Source organism: Abramis brama (genome assembly GCF_963993115.1).
Source record: "Abramis brama genome assembly, chromosome: 11".
NCBI lineage: Eukaryota > Metazoa > Chordata > Actinopteri > Cypriniformes > Leuciscidae > Abramis > Abramis brama.
The window spans coordinates 20,218,747-20,242,275 of NC_139973.1; the positions used below are offsets into that span (position 1 = coordinate 20,218,747).

Consider the following 23,529-nt stretch of genomic DNA (forward strand, 5'->3'; position numbering starts at 1 on the left):
TGCCAGACCAAATGAGTTAGCAGCCAAGCACTTCCAGTTTAATCAAATGAACGCACAGTCTCTACTAAATAAATCATCAACTAATTGTATAAAATGTCACATTTTCTTTATTATTACTTTTGACACTTTTTTTTTTTTTTTTTTTTTTTACATTTTAAATGTAAAGTCATGACTTTTATTATTTTTAAATATAATATAAACGGATTTCTAATAGAGGTCCTAGCAAACAGTATCTTAGTTGAAGGTAGTGTTTCATTTTCTGAAAAAAACTAAATGGTTACACTTTTATTTTTCGATGCTCAACTTTAGACGTTTTAGACTAGGTTAGTGTTAGGTGTAAATTGACATGTAGTTGCAAAGTTAGTAGAATGTCTAAAGCGGACCATCGAAATAAAGTGTTACCAACTAAATATATATATATATATATATATATATATATATATATATATATATATATATGCTTGGATAAATAATTTATAAATACTAGTCCATAAAAATAAGATTTTTTTTACTTATAATTTGCTTTGTTTCTTGAAAAGTTTCGTTGTATTACATTTGCCATGGCACACATCTAATAACCTCACACAACCTTCACCTACTTTGCATGCCATAGGCTACATTTCACATCTGCACCGCATGAGGGCAGCATAACAAAGTCAGAAATACTCCCAACTGCCAGACAGCACAGCACTCCTCATGTAAATTGTGAAGGTTGTGTCAGCTTTCCATGGACTGTTTAAATTTACTTTCGCTATCAGAATCATTTGTGAACGTCTAAGTGCAGATGCGGATGTTTAACTGTGAGGATGACGCGTTGTTCAGTTTGATAAAGTGTGAGGTAAGTGTCCTCATCCAGTTGTCATTGACAACACGACAGTCTCATGATGCTTTTGAAATGTCATTGTGCCTCAGTGAGTGGTCTGTTAGTTTTATCGTCTCCAGCGCGATATCAATATTATTATTATTTTTCTTGTAGGAAAATGCAGATAATATTTCTATTATTCATAGCGAAGTTTATCTCTTTGTGGTTAATGACAGTTTATAGGCTAATGGCTAGCAGTCTGGAATGGATCATTAAATACACACCCACATCCTTTATTTAAACATTTAACTTAGCGCACAGGATGTGATAGATAAAGTGATTTTGTGTAAATAGTATTATTGTATGACTGGTTTATGAAAGCACGCTTGTTTTGATTGCTGTCTGATATGAAAACTCTTATGGTGTGAATGCTAATCATGCTAACAGATTATATTTGTCCATCTCTAAGCTTTATAATAGCCTATACTTTTCGTCAGTTGAGCCTAACCTTTAATAATCAATAATTTACTTGATTATAATTGTGCATACTCACAGCTGCTGACCCATGTTTCACTTGGTGGTCAAAGATCTGACAGGGGAACTGAAGGTGTAGGCGTTCAAACCCCATGTGTCAGTTCTAAATCTAAAAGCCTTGTCAGTGGATAATTAAATGTTTTCATATATATATATATATATATATATATATATATATATATGTGTGTGTGTGTGTGTGTGTTTGTGTGTGTATATTGTGCAACCCTTTCACTTCTTATCTCCATAATAACCATACATCAACCTTATCTGGAAAAATCTCAATTGTTTTCTAAACAAAGGTTTGCTATACTTAAAGGTATAGTGGAGGATCTTTCCGAATTTTAGATAAGACCCGCCCTCTCCACTTTTTGAATAAGTTTGATTGATTCACCAGAATGATTGACAATTAGGAGGACCAATAGTATAGGTGATCCACCCGGAAGTAAAAAATCCTCCGCTATACCTTTAATATAATGACAGCAATATTGGGCATAGCATTTCTTTTGCACATGCATACCTAATTGTCCACATAAATATTAAACAATTAAATATGATTGGGTTTAGGAAAACATGCAAAGTAAAATGTCCATATTTATACCATACCCCATTCTGCTTCTAAATATTAGCTTCAGAAAACCCATATATTGACTGCAGCCAAACATGTTGTTTGATGTCGGTTACATTTACTTTTACAGTGTTCAACATCCTTTTATTCCCGAGTTAATATTGTTTCTCGGCTTACTTGTAAGACATGTAATTGTTGTTTATTTTATTCATTTATTTCATAGATATTCTTTCCACATTGGAACATTGGAAATATCTTTTGTTTTATCCTATATGGAGCTAGTTTTTTTAAAAGTTTTTTTATTTATTATTATATTACCCTTCTAGAACAAAACTAAAATGAAACAATGACAAAATATACAAACAAATAAATACATTTAAAAAATGCATTGATTGACCATGAAGATTGTTGTTGTTATAAGTGCACACTATAGGACACTTCAGACAAAAGCGTCCCTCATTTATTTCTTGTAGAAAAAAAGATAGTGAAGATGTGGTTAGGAGACTGAATTGTGTTTCTTATTTCTCTCATTAGATGTTCGTCATGACAGAAATGTGCTGACGTTTGTGCTCAGCAGTTTGGCAATAACATGTCATCCACCGAGGCTGCCAGGGAGTTCCAAGCTAAAGAGCGCAAATACAGAAACCAGCTGAAGAAGCGACTGGCAAATGCTTTGTCAGGAGACCTGAACCGGTAATTATCACCTTCAACATGAAAGACATTTGTTATGCTTTTTCAAAACTTGTATGAATTGCAAATAGTAGCATAGAGCATCACTGTTGTTATATGACGCACTCTTAGCAACCAGTGTAGTCAAATCACGCCGACCTGCTTTAATGTTTGCACAGCTTATGCCACTCCCTTTGCTGATTTCATACTGTATGCAAACTCTGATCATTTGCTTTATGTGAACATACGCTGCCATTCGAAAGTGTGAATTAAATAAAAATACATTTTTATTTTCTAACAAAAATATTTTAGACATTTTTAAAAGAAATGGATAATTCTGTTCATAGCATTGATCAAAACTGCTGTCAGAATCTAAAAAGAAACATATTTCTCTAGAAAAATTGTTCTTTTGTTTATGCATGCACAATATATTGGTACAAACATCTGATTTTACAGTTTTTTTCTGTCAGCATTGGATTTATTTGTGCATTCTCATTCCTTTTTTTTAGATTTATACTTTTTCCGTCATTTGGCACTCAATTAAGTTAATCTTTAAAACCACAAAAAAATATATTATTAGTAATAATTTAAACATTGTTGATTTGTAATCTTAAGCGAATCTCAGAATGATTATTTTTTGATACGGCACATTAATATGCTGTGATGCCTAAATTCATTTGGAATTGATTTTAGTTTGCAGTGTTTTATTTTTAATTTATTTAGACAAAATTAGTATTTGAATTGAATATGAAAATGATTATCGACTAATCTATATTGAATCAGTATCGTCCAGAACTGTAATGCCAGTACATCCCAGCTATTGTTGTTTTGCGAGATGAGGACTACTCAATGCACTACTAGTCTTGAAAGAAGAAAGCAAACATATTTTCTTTTAAAAGGTTATGTCCTCCTTTTCATTCCAACCTGTAGTGTGCTGTGCACTTCTGCCATCTGAAGCTTGTGGCATCACGGGAACTGTAGTTATTACTCATGGTCCACACCGCAGTTTTATTTAGGATGGAAATGCAACTCTCTTTCTCCCACTTCTTCATCTCTCTGTGCTCTCATCGGAGGAGAGAGGACTTCAGCCACACCAATGCCCAGCACAAAGGCCTAGGGCAACAGAGGATTCTGGGTCACCCAGATTAAGCACACTGCAGCAGAAGATGCCAAAATGAGGCTGACAGTGATGTTGATGTGAAGTTGGAGGAAGAGCCTCCGTCAGTAAAGACTCTTTTTAGATTTAGTGCCTCAGTGATGCTTTAGTGATAGTTCTTGTATTCTCTTGAGACACATTAGTGGTGTTGTGTGTTTTTATTGTGCAGTTAGTCAGCCTGTTTCAACGCTGAAAGCCTGTTTCAGTAAAATATTTGTCTAACTGAGATATAACGTTTAAAACGTTTAAAAGAGATAATGTCACTGAGATATCGCAATTATGAAAAGTGTTAAAATCTGATAAATAAATAAATAATAAAAAGGTAATTGCGGCTTTATATCTTTGTGACTTTATTTCTTTTTTTTAATTGTATTTATTGTAATTGAGAGAGACTTTATTTTATGATTTCGACTCTATATCTCATAGTGTGACTTTATTTCTTATTTTACACATAGGATTGCCTTTTTTTTCTTTCTTTTTTTATCAAAACACTACAGATCCTTAGAAAAGCAATGTATGTATTTTTATGTAAAGATTGTTAGTTGGTGTTAGTCTTTCTGGGGTTCAGTCCTTTTAGTTTCCATCCCAGATCTACAACCACTAGGCTACACTACCACATATTTTTTAATATATATATATATATATATATATATATATATATATATATATATACATACAGACCCTTTCCAAAAAATTAGAATATCATGAAAAGTTTATTTATTTCCATAATTCCTTTCAAAACGTTAAACTTCCATAGATTATAGATTCAGGGCCCACAACTTAAACAATTTCAAGTATTTAGTTGTTTATTTGTACATAATTTGGGCTTCCAGCTCATAAAACCCACGAAAACAGGATTTAAAAAAATTAGAATATTACATGAAAATCACACAGTAATTACACAGTGATACCATGGTCATTGAACCAGGTTTTGGTTCTTTTGGCAGTGTGGGCAGGTGCAAATCCTGCTGGAAAATGAAGGAAGCATGAAGTGCTCTGAAAATGTCCTGGTAGACGGCTGCGTTGACTCTGGATTTAATAAAGCACAGTGGACCAAAGTCCTCTTTTCTGATGAGAGCAAATTTTGCATCTCATTTGGAAACCAAGGTCCCAGAGTCTGGAGGAAGAATGGAGAGGCACACAATCCAAGATGCTTGAAGTCCAGTGTGAAGTTTCCACGGTCTATGTTGGTTTGGGGAGCCATGTCATCGGCTGGTGTTGGTCCACTGTGCTGTCCACTCAACGCAGCCGTCTACCAGTACATTTTCAGAGCACTTCATGCTTCCTTCAGCAGACAAGCTTTATGGAGATGCTGACTTCATTTTCCAGCAGGATTTGCACCTGCCAACACTGCCAAAATAACCAAAACCTGGTTCAATGACCATGGTATCACTGTGTAATTACAGTGTGATTTCATGTAATATTCTAATTTTTTGAAATCCTGTTTTCGTGGGTTTTATGAGCTGGAAGCCCACATTATGTACAAATAAACAACTAAATACTTGAAATCGTTTAAGTTGTGGGCCCTGAATCTATAGTCTATGGAAGTTTAACGTTTTGAATGGAATTATGGAAATAAATAAACTTTTCCATGATATTCAAATTTTTTGGAAAGGGTCTGTATATATATATATATATATATATATATATATATTAGGGCTGTCAATCAATTAAAAAATTTAATCGCGATTAATCGCATGATTGTCATGAGTTAACTCGCGATTAATCGCATTTAATTGCACATTTTTTATTTGTTCTAAATGTACCTTAAATTAATACTTTTCAAGTTTGTAATACTCTAATCAACATGGGCATGGATAAATATGGATGCTTTATGCAAATGTATGTTTATTATTGAAACCATAGTCAACATAGAGCATGAAGACAAGACATGTTTCAAAGGTCATAGATGTTTTTCAAAGAACTTGTTCATGTCTATTAGATACATGTAGAAAGAAATACCAGGTTCCCACCATTACTTCTCTTTCTTTGCACTGAGCAATTTACTAACACAAACATGTTTAGATTTTTGCATGACAGGGCAGCTCTTCTGAAAATGCTAAATGTACATTTATTATTTATTATTACATTAGTTTGTCTCTCTCTGTGCCCATTTTGATGAAGCTAAATTATCAATAAAACTGCTTTTATTGGTATATTTTACTGTTTCTGTTGTCAAACAACGGAATGAATATGAAATAGTGACTGAAACGCGACCCATTAAGACATAACCAGCTCTCCCTTCCAAGATGTTAATCTGCACAAAAATCCTGATAATCGAGCCGTCGTCTGATGAAATCAAATACACATAAGATAAAAACAATATATGTGCTGTGATTTCCGCTATACTTGCATGTAAAATTAGAGAAGCAACATAATATCTGTGTTTAACTGAATGAATTAAAGCGCTGCTCCTCTCTCCAGCGCGAGACGCAGAGAGAGAGAGAGAGAGAGAGAGAGAGGTGCGTGCATGCTGGGAGAGCGGTACCGGTAGATTCTCAGAAACTAAATAAGGTTTGGGCGCTTTTTTGAAGGGGAAAAATCGCGAAAGGGGTCTGCAATGTTGCTAAGTTGGCAACACTGTGTATCTCCATTTCTCCAACTAGGGGTTGGGCCACGGGTCAAACAGAAAATACGTGCTGCGTTAATCGCGCGTTAAAAAAAATAGTGCCGTTAATATGATTTTGCGTTAACGCGTTATTAACGCGCTAACTTTGACAGCACTAATATATATATATATATATATATATATATATAAATACTTAAAGGCACACTATGCAGTTTCCGTTTTTCTCAAACAGCGACCCCTAGAGTCGCTGTGGAGTACTTGTATTTAACGTCACTGTCGTAAATACCACTCACGCAGAGCCGTCTCTGCACTCTTCCGACCGCTCTTTCTTCGTTTTCTTCGTCAACTCTGCCACAATTCACGTCTGAAATGCGTGCTAGTGTCTTCCATAGAGGCTGTTGTTGATGTATGTGACGTTGTGCCGTAAAGCAAGTCGTGATTCTCGCGAGATTTGTCGGGCCGCCACCTCTCAAACCTGCACTGCCTGCTTTGCTATCGGGATGATTCACCCTACTACGAGTTCGTTTACCATCGAAATTATTTCGAAGCTGTTATATTACGGTACAAATCTTGCATAGTGTGCCTTTAATGTAGCATCTAGAAAGACTCTCAGCAGTGTGTTGCTAAATGCAACAAAATAGTAAGAGGCATTGAGCAATTAATTTGTTACAAGACAAAATGTTATTCCAGGGGAAAAAAAAGCACCCCGCACTAACAAACAGAGAGAACATAAAAACCCCCTCCTGCAATAATTGTGATCTCTTTCTACAATAGGCTGCTGCAGGAGGAGCAGGAGACTGACGTCACTCTGTGTGTGGGTTCTGTTGTTCGGCTGAAGGCCCACAGAGCGGTGCTGCTGGCCCGAGCTCCTCACCTCCTGCTGGGAACCGAACTAACTACACCTGTCATACACCTGCAGGGGATTGAACCTGCAGCCCTCAAGCACTTCATACAGTACATAATGGCATTTCTGTATTACTCTTCACAACCGACCTAATCAGTATTATTATTGTAAATATTATTATTGCAGTAAAGCTAAAGCTGTTTTTAAAAAATGTTCATAAATGTAAAATAAAACCATGGATCAATGTTGTACCTGTAACTGTAAAAGAGTTGAGCTATACGTGTTTGGTAAAATGTTACATGTTGCTCTTGCTATAACAGAAACGTGTACACAGATGACAAGCGCCTGGCAAAGGAAAGCACTGCCTTAAATATTCACAATGGCCATTCGCTGGTAGTGAACGGCACTGCTGAAGACGGCCCTGATGTTGACTCTCAGGTCAGCTCTGACTCGGGTAAGGACAACATTTCCAGTTACATTGCAGAAATCAAATTGTTCTTTACTGGAGCTGCATTAGCGCTGCTCTCTATTTATGAGTAGTAATAGCCACACGATTGCACGTTGTGGCTTTGTTGCTCATTCTGCTTAATTTCTCTTTGTTTGTCAGGTTCAGAGAATTTCGAGTCAGCATCTGGGCTTGGGGCAGATCTTTTGGCTCTGTATCACATGGCTGATATGTCTGACATCAGCATTCAGGTGGCAGATAGAGTCTTTTCAGCACACAGGTAAAATCATCATGACCAGATTTCTGCAGCTTTTGCATAAAATTACCAATGTGCTTGTGTCTCACTTTTCTTAAATCGTTTATGTAGCAGGATTCAGAAGTTGCAGACCATTTTGAAAATGTGGTATGTTTTTCCTTTAAACAAGGAAATAAACAGCTGTAGGATTTTTGAAAAATTAAAACTTGTTGTGATGTAAAATCATGAAGCGATTTTTAAGGATTAAAAATTCTTGCATAGTAATCAAATAAGTGAATTTGTGACCCTTTAAACATTCTCAAATTATATTGAACAACATGATGATCAGGTTTTACTCAAACTTGTGGAGTTCATGCAGCTAGAGTGCTGCTGTCAATAAAGTAAAAGTGGGACATACCAAATAGTAATACATTCTAAATACATGTAAAAATGTAAAATCCTGACAATTGAAAATACCATTTACATTTGAAAAGAATGTAAATAATGCAAAATAGAAGCATTTTCACTGTAGTGGTCTTAGACATTTGGTCTCTATTACATGGAGTTTCACTAATTCTAAATGTATCATTTAACCAGCTGTTCAACCATGACATTCTTTTTCTCTTTCACTATTGTGTGAAAATTCAACACACTATGGTTTTTCATTCAAACCCAGTGATATTACAGTAGCCTCAGTACTTTATGCAGAGATTCAACACCTGCATGAAGACACTTGTCAGCAACAATTTTTTTTTAATGAAAACATTAAAAAATAGATGAACAGTAACAAAAATGGATTGTTATGCTACTAGCAGCACAGCCCTACTGCGGTCTACTGTTGTTTAGACAAACAGGTAGTCCCACGCTAAACTCATACTATAACAAACTGTAAAAAGAATTACAAAGTACTTTTGTATTTTCAATAGAGATGCGCTGAAATAAAAATTCTGTCCGATATGTTAAAGGGGTTAGTTCTCCCAAAAAGGAAAAATATTCCATAATGTACTCAAAGGATTGTACTCAAGCCATCCTAGGTGAATATGACTTTCTTCTTTCAGCCAAACACAATCGGAGTTATATTAAAAATATCCTGGCTCTTCCTGGCTTTGTAATGGGAGTGAATGGTACCATTTTTTTTTTTTGAAGCCCAAAAAAGTGCATTCATCCATCATAAAAGTAATCAATACGACTCCAGAGGGTTGATAAAGACCTTCTGAAGCGAAGCGATTTTTGTAAGAACTTATAAACTGTAATCACTATCTTCCAGTAAAGTCCGTCCACAAGATAAATGGCCATTTACTCGTTTATTTGCAAGTTAGAGCTAAACTGTACTGGACCGTGGCCTTCCAGGACCGAGTTTGGACACCCCTGCAATATAGCTTGATACCGATTAAAAAGTAAAAAAAATCCCAGGTATCACCCGATATATGGTACTGTGCATCTCTGATATTCAGTGCTGGATGGTCTGACTTAAGTGGAACCAGCAAAAGTTGCTGTATCATAAATTCCCAGGAGGTGGCAGAAGTACAGTTTCTCCTACGTGAAACGGCAAAGTCAAAGCTAATCCGAAAGAAACTAAGTGAATATAATCTGACATTGAAAACCAAAATACCAAAAAAATGATATTTTGCATACAACACACCAATTTGTAGTGAATGCTGATGATATTAGCAATGCGACACGATCATGTTATGAAGATGAATTACAGCATTGTTGTATTTGGGTAGTTTTCTGTCATTCATTATCTTGTTAGCATCTTTGTTTGGTGCTGCAGAGGTTAGAGCAGTTGCCATGACCTGTTACTATAGCAACAGGCGCTCCGTCATCATCAGCCGGGAGCTGCATCTCTGCGGGTTTAGGTTGTATGGATGGAGAGAGAGAGATCTGCAGTCCTGATCAGTATGTCAGGCTTGAGGTGACTGCTGCAGATCTGTCAGTCTCACTGCAGGATACATACACCAGAACAGCACTGGTCATTTGCACAGGTGTGCTAGTTATGACTTCACACATGGCTATCTTATGAATATTATCATTTAAAATCCCGGTTTTAAGTAGATAATTTATTAAAATGGATTTTTCTAACTTGAAACTGAAATGATAACAGTACAATTAGAAATGCAAAATTCATTTAAACAACTTCTATGGCAAATTGAATTGCTATATTTCAACATAAAGCAACTTAAACATATTTTAGAGGGAGAAATAAATCCTATTAGCCAGTTATTGTGCTTTAATAAATAAAATTGTGACATACTTAATTTTACAACATCATCCACAGCCGCTGACAGTCCCTGACTGTTGTAGGTCAGTCGATAAATGTGTGTCATCAATTTAATGCTGTATAAAATATGACTTGTTGGATCTGTGGTATTTCCTCTTTGAATGTTAGACATTTAGGCTGTCTTAATGTAACCAAAAAATAGAACCCAAAATGGCATATATGTCAAAAGCAGAATTTTGTTTTATAATTTCAATGGAAATGGAAAAGCAATAGAATGGAGTGCACATGTGGACTGTATGACACATGAACAAAATGCTCTACAAATGGAGATGCTTCCTCTGAAATAGATCCATCACTGCCATCATGTGAAATTGACTGCAAAATTTACTATGACAAAAAGACCCCTATTAGCAGGGGCGTGCAGATCTGTCCGAAAAATAATGTGTTATACCATTTTTTTTTTTAAGCGTTATTCTTAGCCTCCCTCAGTCATCACTCTTAGAGCTGCAGTTTGTTCTGAGAGGAGACCAGAAGTGACACGTTGTAAAATAAGAATCTATTTATAGCGAATGTTTATGGCAGATAGAGAATAATGGGGCTGTTGGTTGAGAGAGATGAGGAGGACTGAGAGGGAGAAGATGAGGCGAGGGACATAAGAGAGCGTAAGACTGTAGATCATATGAAGTGTCACCAGCTGTGTCTAATCCTGCCTTCAGGGAAGATTTTATTTGTGGCTTCGGAAATCGTAATTATGATTTGGTGCAACAAATTAAGAGCAAATGATGTGCATTTAGTGTGTAATTCATGTGTTATCTATGTATTTTATCATTCTTGTTTTGCCTGATGGGACATGTAGTCTGCCTCATAAACCAGTTAGATTAGATCATTTTTTTGTCTTTATGGATTTATGCTATTTTTATGCTTTTATGCTACTAAACATTTTTTTTTATCCGGTTCTTTTAATTTGTTAAAAAGTACATACACAGGGCTCCAAACTGCGACTAAAATGGTCGCATTTGCGACCAAAAATATTTATTTGCGAGTGAAATTTCTGCCAAGGTCGCCATTGGCGACAATACAAATTTACTCCCTTTGATTGAAAAATTTGCATCCTACCTGCATGTTTTAACCAGTAGCCTATCGTAGGGGTGTGCGATATGACGATTTTTGATCGTGGACGATTAAAATGTCTCCACGATCTGCTTTTGAAGAAATATCGTATCGTGCTTTCTAGTTGCTGTTCTGGCGCCTCTGTCCCAACATACTGAACAACGCGACGTATGTTCACATAAAATGTTAACATAGCGGAACGGGACAGTGCTGCAGTTCACAAAAGTTAATAATTTGCATGTGCTTTAATTTTTTGTCGGTTAAACATTTAATTCGCGTGCTGATGCGCTGTTCTAACGTGTGCGTTTCTCAGCGCGTACATGTGAAGCTCACATGCACTAAAAGTATGGAAAAGCCTGTCTACCAGCGCCTGGATACTGGACTAAGTTATCTTTCGAGTCTTATTGTGCTAATACTGTTAAATACACACAAGGTTTACATAAACAAAGTCGGTTATGTCTAAAGTGAAAGCAAACTTGAGAAAATTGAGAGAAAATCTGCTTGTCAAATGCGTGTACATTAGACGCGTCGCGCTCAGCTCTTAAAGAGACAGTAGCAATTGTAAACACGCTGCCGCTTGTCCTTAAAGGGATAGTTCACCCAAAAATAAAAATTATCTCATTATTTACGCACTCTAATGTTGTTCCAAAACTGTATTAATTTCCTTCTAATATTTTCTAATATTAATAATTTGAAGAATGTGGGTAACCAAACAGTAGCTGGTCCCAAAGGAGAAAAATATACTATGGAAGTCACTGGGGTACATCAACTGTTTGGTTACCCACATTCGTCCAAATAACTTTTATTTTCAACAGAAGAAAAAAAAAATGTATTCAAGTTTAAAACAACTTGAGAGTAAATTATGACAATTTGAATTTTTAGGAGAACTATCCCTTTAATGTTAATGAAACAACAAAATGCAAAGAGAAAATTACTCACTGCTCTTGACTGATAACTTTAATAGTAGCTTTAATAAGTATCAATTTATAATTTATACAGTGAAGTCTATGTTTTGTTTTAATTACTTTCTTCAATGCTACTGTTAAATACACCTACTGTAGCTGAAAACAAAACACTATTTCATTTGTATATAAAGTGTTTATGTGTAATGTTTACCTTTGATCTTAATATTTAATAACAAAGAAAATGACTACATTTTTTATCTTCGCCCCTTTCTGCCATTCTTTTTTATTTTATATTTTGTTACCTAAGGCTTTGTTTTTAAAATATGGACATTAGTTTGGCTGTAATGCTCAGTCACAAAATAGTAAAACCAACATAAAAAAGAATCGTGATAAAATCGTGAATTGTGATTTTCCTGAAAAAAATCGTGATATGATATTTTTGCCATATCGCCCACCCCTAGCCTATCGCTTCATTTGTTTTGTTAACGTCATGAAATGAGATGATTTGCGTGAACGTTTCACTGAGTGAAAGCGCCAAAATATGAACTTATGAAATAGTTCATAAGTCGCAAGTGATATTCAGTTACCAAATAAGCTCCAGTTCCCAGAACATTCACTAGATGAAAATGCTGAAACTGTAAGAAGAGGAGAGACATGCACACAACAGGGTGACTAAAAGTAAGTGCATTGTTATGTGGCTCTTAAAAAAATTATTTGGCGCCTGTTTTTTTCCCCTATAGGAGCCATTGGCTCCTTAATTGATTTTTTTGTTTGGAGCCCTGCATACAAGTTTATTTTATAATCAACATGACTTGAAGATCCTCTTAAGGCGAGACACTACAGGTGAATAGGGTAAAATTTTGAAATAATAGATATCACCATGAAACTTCCTCAGTTGATTACTTACACAAGTATATAAAAAAAAATGTATTACAAGTTTTAGAAATTTGTATGTTTAATTATGCAGATTAGGCATTATCTCATTAAATATGCACGATTTTGCATATATTTTCGGTAGATAGAACTGAACATATGATAAAGCCAGGTGCAACATTCTTTTTTCGTTTTGTTTACACACAAGATGAAAATAAAAACTCAGAGGGATTTCAGGATATGCTTTCATTACCTAGGAAATCAAAATATACTGTCCATAGCCATAAAAAATTGATTTTCGCCATATTTTTTTTATTAAAATGTCACATAAATCGGGCCAGGAATGATTTATTAACAAATCCCTCTGAAAATATCTTCAGAATACTGCTAAGTGTATAACTGGAAAGTTTGGTGTGCACAGGTGCTACACAGGCTGAGATGTTTATACTGGAGAATGAAAAACTCATTTTGAGAAAACGGCAGTTAAAGATTTAAATAGCTCTAAATGAGAAATCGTCCTTTAAATCCCCCTTTGGACATTCACGATTGGTTACTGATAGAAAGGAAATGCCCATATTTGGGTTACATAGCGTTGTGCAGGAGACTCAGAGCTTTACAGTGATACCGGTCATGACAGACTTCAGTAAACAGACAGAACTCGGCATGTCACGTTGGAATGCTAACTTCCTGGTAAATTCGGGAGAAACTTACTGCCGCAAGTAAACAATATGTAATAAAATAAACATCTTAATGTATATTTTCAACGTTTTCTTTATAGCAGCTTGAAAGAACACATATTGAAGGAGTAAACTAGCCCAAAATCTCAAAACTGACCACTGCATGAAAATTGATGTTTTTGCCTGCCGTGTCTCGCCTTAGATGCATCATTTTTTTTTAAATTTCTGAATTAAAATAGATTTATGTAATTTTAAATATATATATTTTATATATATATATAGTTGTATGACCCTGACATTTTTACTTAATGCTACATGTATCATCCTGATATCACAACGAAGAAAAAACTTGTAAACTATGCTAATAGAGTAGATATATTAAGCGTAATCTTGTTGTGAAACACTAGATGGCGGCGGCGCAGGATGATAGTTCCTTAAAGTTGCTGTTAGCAAGTCTTGCAGTATGCTATCAGAGACCCTCCACCTCCCCCTGCTCCACCTGTATAGATCTGCTATGGGTAATTTAATGTATGCTATCAGTATGTGCTACATGCTCACAGCAGCGTGTCTCTGAATGTATTGGCAGTAGCCAATCTCCATACTTGCTCTGCAGCAGCATACCATCAGATCTGATCCACCAAGACCATGTACATTAACATTGTACCATGCTAGAAAGGTGTGATGATAGCAACATATTTAAAACTGTTTAATAATGACAGTAAAATGATAAACATTAAGGTTTTCAAACCCATATGAAATCCACATGATTAGTCAAGTCAAATTTATTTATATAGCACTTCATACAATACAGATTTTCTCAAAGAAGCTTCACAGTAATAAGAAAATAACAGTGTTCTTGAATTTCTTTAATTATGAAACAAATACAATTTTAGCTGTAAAGCAGCTCTAAAAAGACAATAGTGTCAATATTCAGCTAAATGTAGTTCACTTAACTAGTTAAATAACTAATATTAAATAACTAAGTATATTAAATTATGCAATAAGCTTAATTCAGCTATAAGCAGCTTTATAGACAGCAATAGTGTCATTATTCAGCTCAAGTCAGTTCAGTGTTCAATAACAGTGCTGGTGTTGCAGTTCATCAATTATGAAACAAATTCAATTCAGCTATAAATCAGCTGTACAGAAGACTTTCAGAAGAAGTACTTTTCTAAGAACTTGGAACATGACAGCCATCGGGATGTGTCTGTGAAGGTAATCAGCTCACTAGGTTTGAGTCAGAGCCACAGTCATCACCATCTTCTAAAATATTCAACAAACTATTACATCTTCCTCCCTCCATTTCAAAGTCCTCTTTATATTCTTGATTTTTTTTTCTACATGCCCAAGCATATCATTCAGTGAATAACACACACTGAATAGCACACACATTTTTCCTGCGGCTGTTTTACAAATATCGATCCTGGGTAATGTGGCGTGAAGCGTGTGTGAGTGATAGGGGAAACTGACGTTGTCTGTATGTTTTTTTCCTTTCCCATAGGGCCATTCTGTGCGCACGCTCGCAGTATTTCCGAGCGATGTTGTGTGGCAGTTGGATGGAGAGTTTGCGTCAGTGTATCACTCTGCAGGGGTAGGTTATGCCGTATAACCATCAAAACGGGACAAATCACTGCAACTCATCATCTAGCCTCCAAAGACATAACACACATACACAGACACATAGTACAAATACAAGTATCAAATACTCTGTCATGTTTAGTTTTTGTCATCATTTAAAGGTATGTAAAGGATAATGTACAGCAAGCCAGTCATTATATTAAACTCTAGCTCTTGCTGTTTATTATTTTACCGGTTCCGGGTATATGTGTACAGTTGTGGTCGGAATTATTGGCACCCCTGGTAAATATGATCAAAGATGGCTGTAAAAATAAATCTGCATCGTTTATCCTTTTGATCTTTAATTAAAATAATTCGCAAAAATCTAACCTTTCATTGAAGTAAAATAATTGAAAGTAGGGGGAAAATCACATTGTGAAATAAATGTTTTTCTCCAAAACTCCAAAACAGAATTTTTTCTAGTAAGATATCTCTGAGAGCCTGGGACTTCCTGCATTTAAGATGACAAAGCAGGGCTTCAATTTAAGAAGATCTATAGTTCATGTATTTTTCTTTTAATAATGTTTTAGATTGAACCTGTGGCCCTTGTGCTTGCAGTCCATGTCATTTAAAAATCCAGACTCTGTGTGTTAAGTTAGGCCATATGTGTGATCTGATTTGTCGCAGAGTTCAGCATGAGTACTTAGTCAGACCTTCTCCCGGAGGAGGATATTCCAGCCACCAGCAATCAATTATTCATTGCTCAGTCTGTGTCTGGGAAAACCAGGATACTGTGTGTAGTGTTTCATGCTGAGCAGTTCAGTCCATGATGTGTATCAAAAATAGACTTTTGTGGATTTAAGTAAGTAAGTAAGTAGACTTTATTAATCCCACACCGGGGAAATTCACTTATTACAGCAGCTCCAAAAAAAAAACAAAAAAAAAAAACAAGTACAGAAAAACACATTGAATAAAAATACTAGATAGAAGTAATAGATAAATAAGTGCTAAATAGTGTTGTTACTGCAATTAAAGAGACTAACTGCTGTTGGAAGGAAGGACCTGCGGTAGCGCTCCTTCTTGCACCTGTCTGTCTATTCTAAAACCGCACTTAGCTTTTACTATACTATTATCAAAACACAATATTGAGAAGAATAAAATACCTGATGCTGATTTTTCTGAGCTCTGTGACAAAAAACAAAACAAGAAAAACGTGAATGCCCTTTTATTTTATTAATTTTGATAGTTTTTTAATTTTGATAAATCATTCTTCATTAGAAGATTTAGGCCTCTTACATCTTTGGATCTTTTTCTCATAGTTTGATCTCTGATTCTGGCTTTTCTACAAGTGTAGGTGAAGAGAAGGTAGTGCCAATGATTGAATCTAAATTGTCTTTGTTTTGCCAGGCATTGACATAAACTAGACTATGTCCACCTAAACTTTGTTTTTCAATAGAAATTATGTCAACACAGAACTGAAAATTGTGTTCTGTAAATAATTTCATGCCGTCTATCACAGCAAATTTTCAAAAACACATATTGGTATTTATTAATCTTAGTTAATGTTATTTGTAACATTTTAATATCATTTTTTATTTAACATTAAAGGTGCTGTATGTAAGAATGATAGATAAAGATAAATAGGTACTGCAGTCCAAATTCAAAATATCAGAGAACGTTGTTTCCCCCGCCCCCTCCTCCTCAGACTCGACGCTCACGAGAGTTGCCAGTTTTAGGACACCCAACAGAACGAATGCAATTGACGACGAAAACCGAGTAGACTGTAAGTTAATGAGTTGATTTATCCACGTTTTAATATGCTCTCGTTCATAGAGATTTTTAGATGGATACCAAGGCTTTTTAGGTTGTGTGGAATCTGCTATCTCTGACCAGTTTGTTTGCTCGTTTCCAAGGCTGCGATACGCTGTGTTTCCTGCCAACTGGCATCCCGGGGTGTCGAAATACTATTGGGTGAACAGGCAGTGGGCGAGATCACACAGACCAAAACAAAACCCGACTGACAAAATAATAAATACAATTGTAGAAGTAACACTGTAGAAGTGTTTTTCAGAGAAACGAGAATGTGAACTTCTAAATATCTGCAAACATATTATGGTATTGTTATGCTTTAGTAGAGTAAAAAAGTTACATACAGCACCTTTAACAAAGCTAGATAAATGCTATAAAAATTTAGTATCAAGTAATGTTACCATGTAAATGCATTAAAGGTGCAGTAAACAATTTATGAGAAACACTGTTGATATTTGAAAATCAACTCCCAAACAAACACACCACTACCCAAAAGAAACACACCCCTCCCTCCCTTCATTGCTCCTCCCCCCCAAACATGAACATGCTAGTATGCAACGACAAGGCAACGACTAACAGCTCAAATGATTATGGATGAATCAGCTGTGATTCAACAACAACAACAGCATATTTTGGTTCTGTAAAACGTCACGGGTTACGATTGTTACCCTTGTTCCCTGAGAAGTAGTAAAGTCATAGTATTGACGCTTTGGGGACGCCTCTTTGCTATTGCGTCTGAAGCATGAAGCAAGTGTCTGAAGTCTGAAGCATGTGTGAAATCAGTCCAATGACGAAACAGAACGTCACAGGCGGGTGACGTCATGATTAGGAAAGCATAAAATCTTATCCAGTATGACTGGCGTTAGCTTCAAAAGAGCCAAAGCAAGTCAATCACAGGGATGCAGGAAGTATGACAGGGCGATGCAGCGTCTTGTTCCCTTCTCAGGGAACAAGGGTTACAGTCGTAACCTAAGATGTTCCCTTTCGAGTGAACTTGGGCTGCCTCATAGTATTGACGCTTGCTATGGGAACGATAATACCCAAACCGCCATGCTTACAAGTACATGTCTGTGTGAATACTGCGAGCACACCTAAGACAAGAGCACATTGTGAAGTCCAAATCATAAAATCTTACGAATGTGAGCAGAGAGGACCAGCCTGCCACCTGAAAACTCTCGATGACCGTATTCATAGCATTGCCAAAGAGGCCAGGAAAAAAAATTGTCTTTCTCTTTGATGTCAGACAGACATAGCCGTTGCCATAGAACGGCTGATAGCTCTGGCCATCTCTTTGGTGGCCCGGAGAGACAAAACCGTGGCCTGACGTAACTCTTTAACTGCGTCGGGCCCACCCCCTTGCCTTCGTCAAGGTCTCTTAGCAGGTCCCCCTGGTACGTCTGCAAGATGGCCATCATGTGCAGACACGCTCATCCAGTTTGTTTCTAGGATGAGCGCCCTGCTTCTCGGTTGAGCGATTCTTGGTTTAATTTAGCCATGGCACCGGTTATTACTAGAGGGATAGAGATGGCGAGTTCTCAAAATCCCCCGCTTCGATGCTCAGCACATCCAACTCCTCATAGCTGGACAGCTGAAGCACCTGGCTCTCTCCCTGTGCGGAAGAAGCCACAGCACAGGCTTCCGATCCCAGCACGGGAGCGCTGGATCCCTGGAGGCCAAAGACTCTCCAAAGATCCCAGATGGAGAATTGCAGCGATTAGTTGAGTCTTGGGATCAGAAAGCGTTAAAAAAAAAGAAAAACAAGAAGCCGCAGCACAGGCTTCCGATCCCAGCAAGAGAGCGCTGGATCCCTCGGTTAAAGGCAGAGAAAAGGCTGTCTCTAACCCCTTCGCGAGATCCATCTGCAAACCCCACAATCTCAGTCGCGACGTTGCCTCAGCAGCAGCAGGGCCAGAACCATGGGGAACGCAAGCCTAAACACCCTCCTCAAAGAGTGCCAACCGAGAGCAGAGCGTGCAAAGTTGTAGTCTATCACAATGCTCACAGTCAGCCCCCTCGAGAGCTGGCTGTGCATGCTCCGCTCCCAAAATAAACAACACACAATTGTATAACACACCGTATCCCACGATTTAAATGCCTGTTTGCTAGCCATATTAATGTGAATTATGATTCTGCACTATATCGGGACAGACAACACTAAATAAGACACACAGTTTCAACACAGAACGCTTGCTGAGGCTCAGAAGCTAACGCCGGATATTCCGGATGTGTTTTCTTGGTCATGACGTCACCCGCCTGTGACGTTCTGTTTCGCCATTGGACTGATTGTAACTGTGGACTGAGTTTGTAATTTGTCAAAATAATCTTAATGTGTGTCTGCTTTTTGTTTTGTCCATCAATCAGTCTGGGTCCAGATGAGATGGAGATTCTGCTTAATTTCATGTACGGTGCCATCCTAGACTTCCCACCAGGAACAAATGTCAGGTAAGCACGCTCTGTAGTGACATTTCCTATCTTCCAATGTGATAAATACAAAAATCCAATGGCTTTGTCAGATTTTGCACAAATGTCAAGATGTGTGTGTGTTTGTCTCTGATCTTAGTCAGGTTGTGTTAGCAGCAGACATGTTGGGCCTTGAGGGGCTAAAAGATGTGGCCGAGATGGTCCTGACTCGGGACTACTGCCGCTTTTTTCCCAAGGTAAGACCAGAGGGAAGAGTCACGGCTTACACATTCAGTCTATTTGAGGTGAGGAGTGTAAATAGTCCTGTTAAACAGTGAGTCTGTTGTCAGATTGTGCCAATAGTACTATCATCTTGTCGTTTATTACCCTTTAGGGAAACATTATGTGATTTGTATTTGTGAGCGAGTAAAGTCCGGGCATTCGTTCAGCTTTTGTAGAGCATCAATTTGTCAGCCAAAAGTACATGGCCCTATCCCTCTGGTGTTGCTCCAAAAGAAGAATCCTCCCATTTAAGTTCCTCAGATACATATATGTATATTTTTTTCAGGCATTTTTCTACTTCTCTTAGAATGACTGTACTGAAGTACTGCAGCAGACTCAACTCATGTTTACACAGTAACTGCAGATCGTCATGAATATTGGCTCTCTGATACAAAAGCAGTAGTGGGAGGCAGAGGAAGTCAGGAAGCGTTGTGTTTGACAGCCCTCTTGCAATTCGTGAAGGGCTGTTTTGTTTGTGCTTCGAGTCTCTCATTCTTACTCCCACCTTTCAAAAATGCTTTGAGACCAGTCCAGTTTGTGTCCTTTCAGCCGGTAATTTCATCCTACTGTACACAGAGATGAAAGAGGAATGCATTCACTCCCCCTGCTCTTTCAAAATAATTAGCATCTGTTTAAGTCTAGGAAAGATTCAAGGTATGCTGAGGAATTAGTTTTCCCCCTAAATAAATTAATAGTACTTTTGACAGATTTAGACTAGGAATGTCAATCAATTAAAATATTATATTTACACACTACGGTCCAAAAATTTGGGGTCACTAAGATTTTTTTTAGAAAGAAGTCTCTTATGTTCACCAGCCCTGGTGTAAGTATAATATTTTAATTGATTGACAGTCCTAGTCCTTGATCCAAAATACAGTAAAAACAGTAATGTTGTTATATATTTCTACAATTTAAAATAACTGTTTTATTCATTTTATCTATTTCAGTAAAATGTATTTTATGCCTGGGATGATAAAGCTGAATTTTCAGCATCCATTACTCCTGTCTTAAGTGTCATACTTCTAAAAACCTTAATGTGCTCTTCTTACAGTTCTTATTATTATGAATGTTTAAACAGTTTAAACAGTGCTGCTTTATATTTACGTGGAAACTGTGAAACTGTTGTCAGTTTTTTTTAATGAATAGAAATTTTAAAAGAGCAGCATTTATTTGAAATGACTTATGGTCTTAACTGTCTTTACTACTTTAATAGTCTTTACTGTCACTTTTAAAGTTGAATGTGCCCTTGTTGAATAAAAGGATTCATTTATTCAGTTTAATTCAAAGCATTTAATGCATTCTTTTATATACAGTGAGGAAAATAAGTATTTGAACACCCTGCTATTTTGCAAGTTCTCCCACTTAGAAATCATGGAGGGGTCTGAAATTGTCATCGTAGGTGCATGTCCACTGTGAGAGACATAATCTAAAAAAAAAAATCCAGAAATCACAATGTATGATTTTTTAACTATTTATTTGTATGATACAGCTGCAAATAAGTATTTGAACACCTGAGAAAATCAATGTTAATATTTGGTACAGTAGCCTTTGTTTGCAATTACAGAGGTCAAACGTTTCCTGTAGTTTTTCACCAGGTTTGCACACACTGCAGGAGGGATTTTGGCCCACTCCTCCACACAGATCTTCTCTAGATCAGTCAGGTTTCTGGGCTGTCGCTGAGTTTGAGCTCCCTCCAAAGATTCTCTATTGGGTTTAGGTCTGGAGACTGGCTAGGCCACGCCAGAACCTTGATATGCTTCTTACAGAGCCACTCCTTGGTTATCCTGGCTGTGTGCTTCGGGTCACTGTCATGTTGGAAGACCCAGCCTCGACCCATCTTCAATGCTCTAACTGAGGGAAGGAGGTTGTTCCCCAAAATCTCGCAATACATGGCCCCGGTCATCCTCTCCTTAATACAGTGCAGTCGCCCTGTCCCATGTGCAGAAAAACATCCCCAAAGCATGATGCTACCACCCCCATGCTTCACAGTAGGGATGGTGTTCTTGGGATGGTACTCATCATTCTTCTTCCTCCAAACACGTTTAGTGGAATTATGACCAAAAAGTTCTATTTTGGTCTCATCTGACCACATGACTTTCTCCCATGACTCCTCTGGATCATCCAAATGGTCATTGGCAAACTTAAGACGGGCCTTGACATGTGCTGGTTTAAGCAGGGGAACCTTCCGTGCCATGCATGATTTCAAACCATGACGTCTTAGTGTATTACCAACAGTAACCTTGGAAACGGTGGTCCCAGCTCTTTTCAGGTCATTGACCAGCTCCTCCCGTGTAGTTCTGGGCTGATTTCTCACCTTTCTTAGGATCATTGAGACCCCACGAGGTGAGATCTTGCATGGAGCCCCAGTCCGAGGGAGATTGACAGTCATGTTTAGCTTCTTCCATTTTCTAATGATTGCTCCAACAGTGGACCTTTTTTCACCAAGCTGCTTGGCAATTTCCCCGTAGCCCTTTCCAGCCTTGTGGAGGTGTACAATTTTGTCTCTAGTGTCTTTGGACAGCTCTTTGGTCTTGGCCATGTTAGTAGTTGGATTCTTACTGATTGTATGGGGTGGACAGGTGTCTTTATGCAGCTAACAACCTCAAACAGGTGCATCTAATTTAGGATAATAAATGGAGTGGAGGTGGACATTTTAAAGGCAGACTAACAGGTCTTTGAGGGTCAGAATTCTAGCTGATAGACAGGTGTTCAAATACTTATTTGCAGCTGTATCATACAAATAAATAGTTAAAAAATCATATATTGTGATTTCTGGATTTTTTTTTTTTTTGATTATGTCTCTCACAGTGGACATGCACCTACGATGACAATTTCAGACCCCTCCATGATTTCCAAGTGGGAGAACTTGCAAAATAGCAGGGTGTTCAAATACTTATTTTCCTCACTGTATATATATATATATTGCAAATGCAATATATACTATAGCGAGAATAATTTAATAACAAAATGACATTGCTCGCACTTTATGGACATAATGTAGTATATTTATAAATCTTATTTCTTAACACCTAATTCAGTAATTAGGTTCATAATTCAATGGTCACGGCTTGAATGCTTTTGATTCTATTTTACAAATTGTATATTTCTACTTTTTGCCTACTACATGTGTCAAAATGCAGTTTTCCTCTGGTGTTCACATTGACATTTTATTTGATTTATGGTGATTCACTCGTGGGTGTTATTTTACTTGTTTAGCTTTAATGACCATGCAATTTCATCATACAAAGAGTACCAATGGCTTTAATTTCCCCCTTATTATGAATGATTTATAAATAACCCATAAAGAGGTATTTCTCCATTATTTACTGGTAATCAGGTGCTTTGCAGTGGTAACTTTTGAATAAATAATCTGCGTTATCCAAAAGTTTGCAAATTGTAGCTTTCAGGAAGTTGTTCAAATTAAGAGTCATTTCAGTTGTATAAAATGAAAGTAAACTCACCAGTTCAGATGCTGAACTCTATACTGTAAATTAGAGTTCCAGGCTATTGAACCACTAAAGACAGTTAGATGAGGTGTGAATATCCCTCTTCTCATTTTCTGCAGCCTGTTGATGGAGTTCAGAGATCCATACTGGAGTGCCTTGCCATTACCCACTCTATAGGCCTGAACGATCTCTACAGCTCCTGTGTGAGGTGAGGCATTTTCTGCACTTCTATGGATGCTTTGCTTTTAATAATGGTTTTTAAAATGACTTTTCTGATTGTACTGCCCCGTTAGAGTTCTTTCCTCCATCTACTGTCATACTGCACAGTGCAAATGAATCACTAAATAATAAATGACTAAATATATCAATAAATAATACATGTTCCAAAATGCTTTCTATTTCTGAGGTTATGCTTCTGTCCAAATGTGGA

At 36.9% G+C, this 23,529-nt stretch overlaps 1 protein-coding gene across 1 annotated transcript in view; it reads left to right on the plus strand.

Moving 5' to 3' along the window:
• Positions 1-644: 644 nt before the first annotated feature.
• btbd8 (BTB domain containing 8) overlaps positions 645-23,529 on the plus strand; it is a 38,285-nt gene continuing 15,400 nt past the window's right edge. Inside the window, exons 1-9 of the mRNA XM_084128319.1 lie at positions 645-838; positions 2,436-2,594; positions 7,070-7,249; positions 7,460-7,593; positions 7,747-7,864; positions 15,107-15,196; positions 19,333-19,413; positions 19,532-19,628; positions 23,219-23,307. Of these exons, the coding sequence (XP_083984445.1) occupies positions 2,491-2,594; positions 7,070-7,249; positions 7,460-7,593; positions 7,747-7,864; positions 15,107-15,196; positions 19,333-19,413; positions 19,532-19,628; positions 23,219-23,307 (893 nt within the window). The 5' untranslated portion in view covers positions 645-838; positions 2,436-2,490. The remainder of the gene's footprint in view (positions 839-2,435; positions 2,595-7,069; positions 7,250-7,459; positions 7,594-7,746; positions 7,865-15,106; positions 15,197-19,332; positions 19,414-19,531; positions 19,629-23,218; positions 23,308-23,529) is intronic.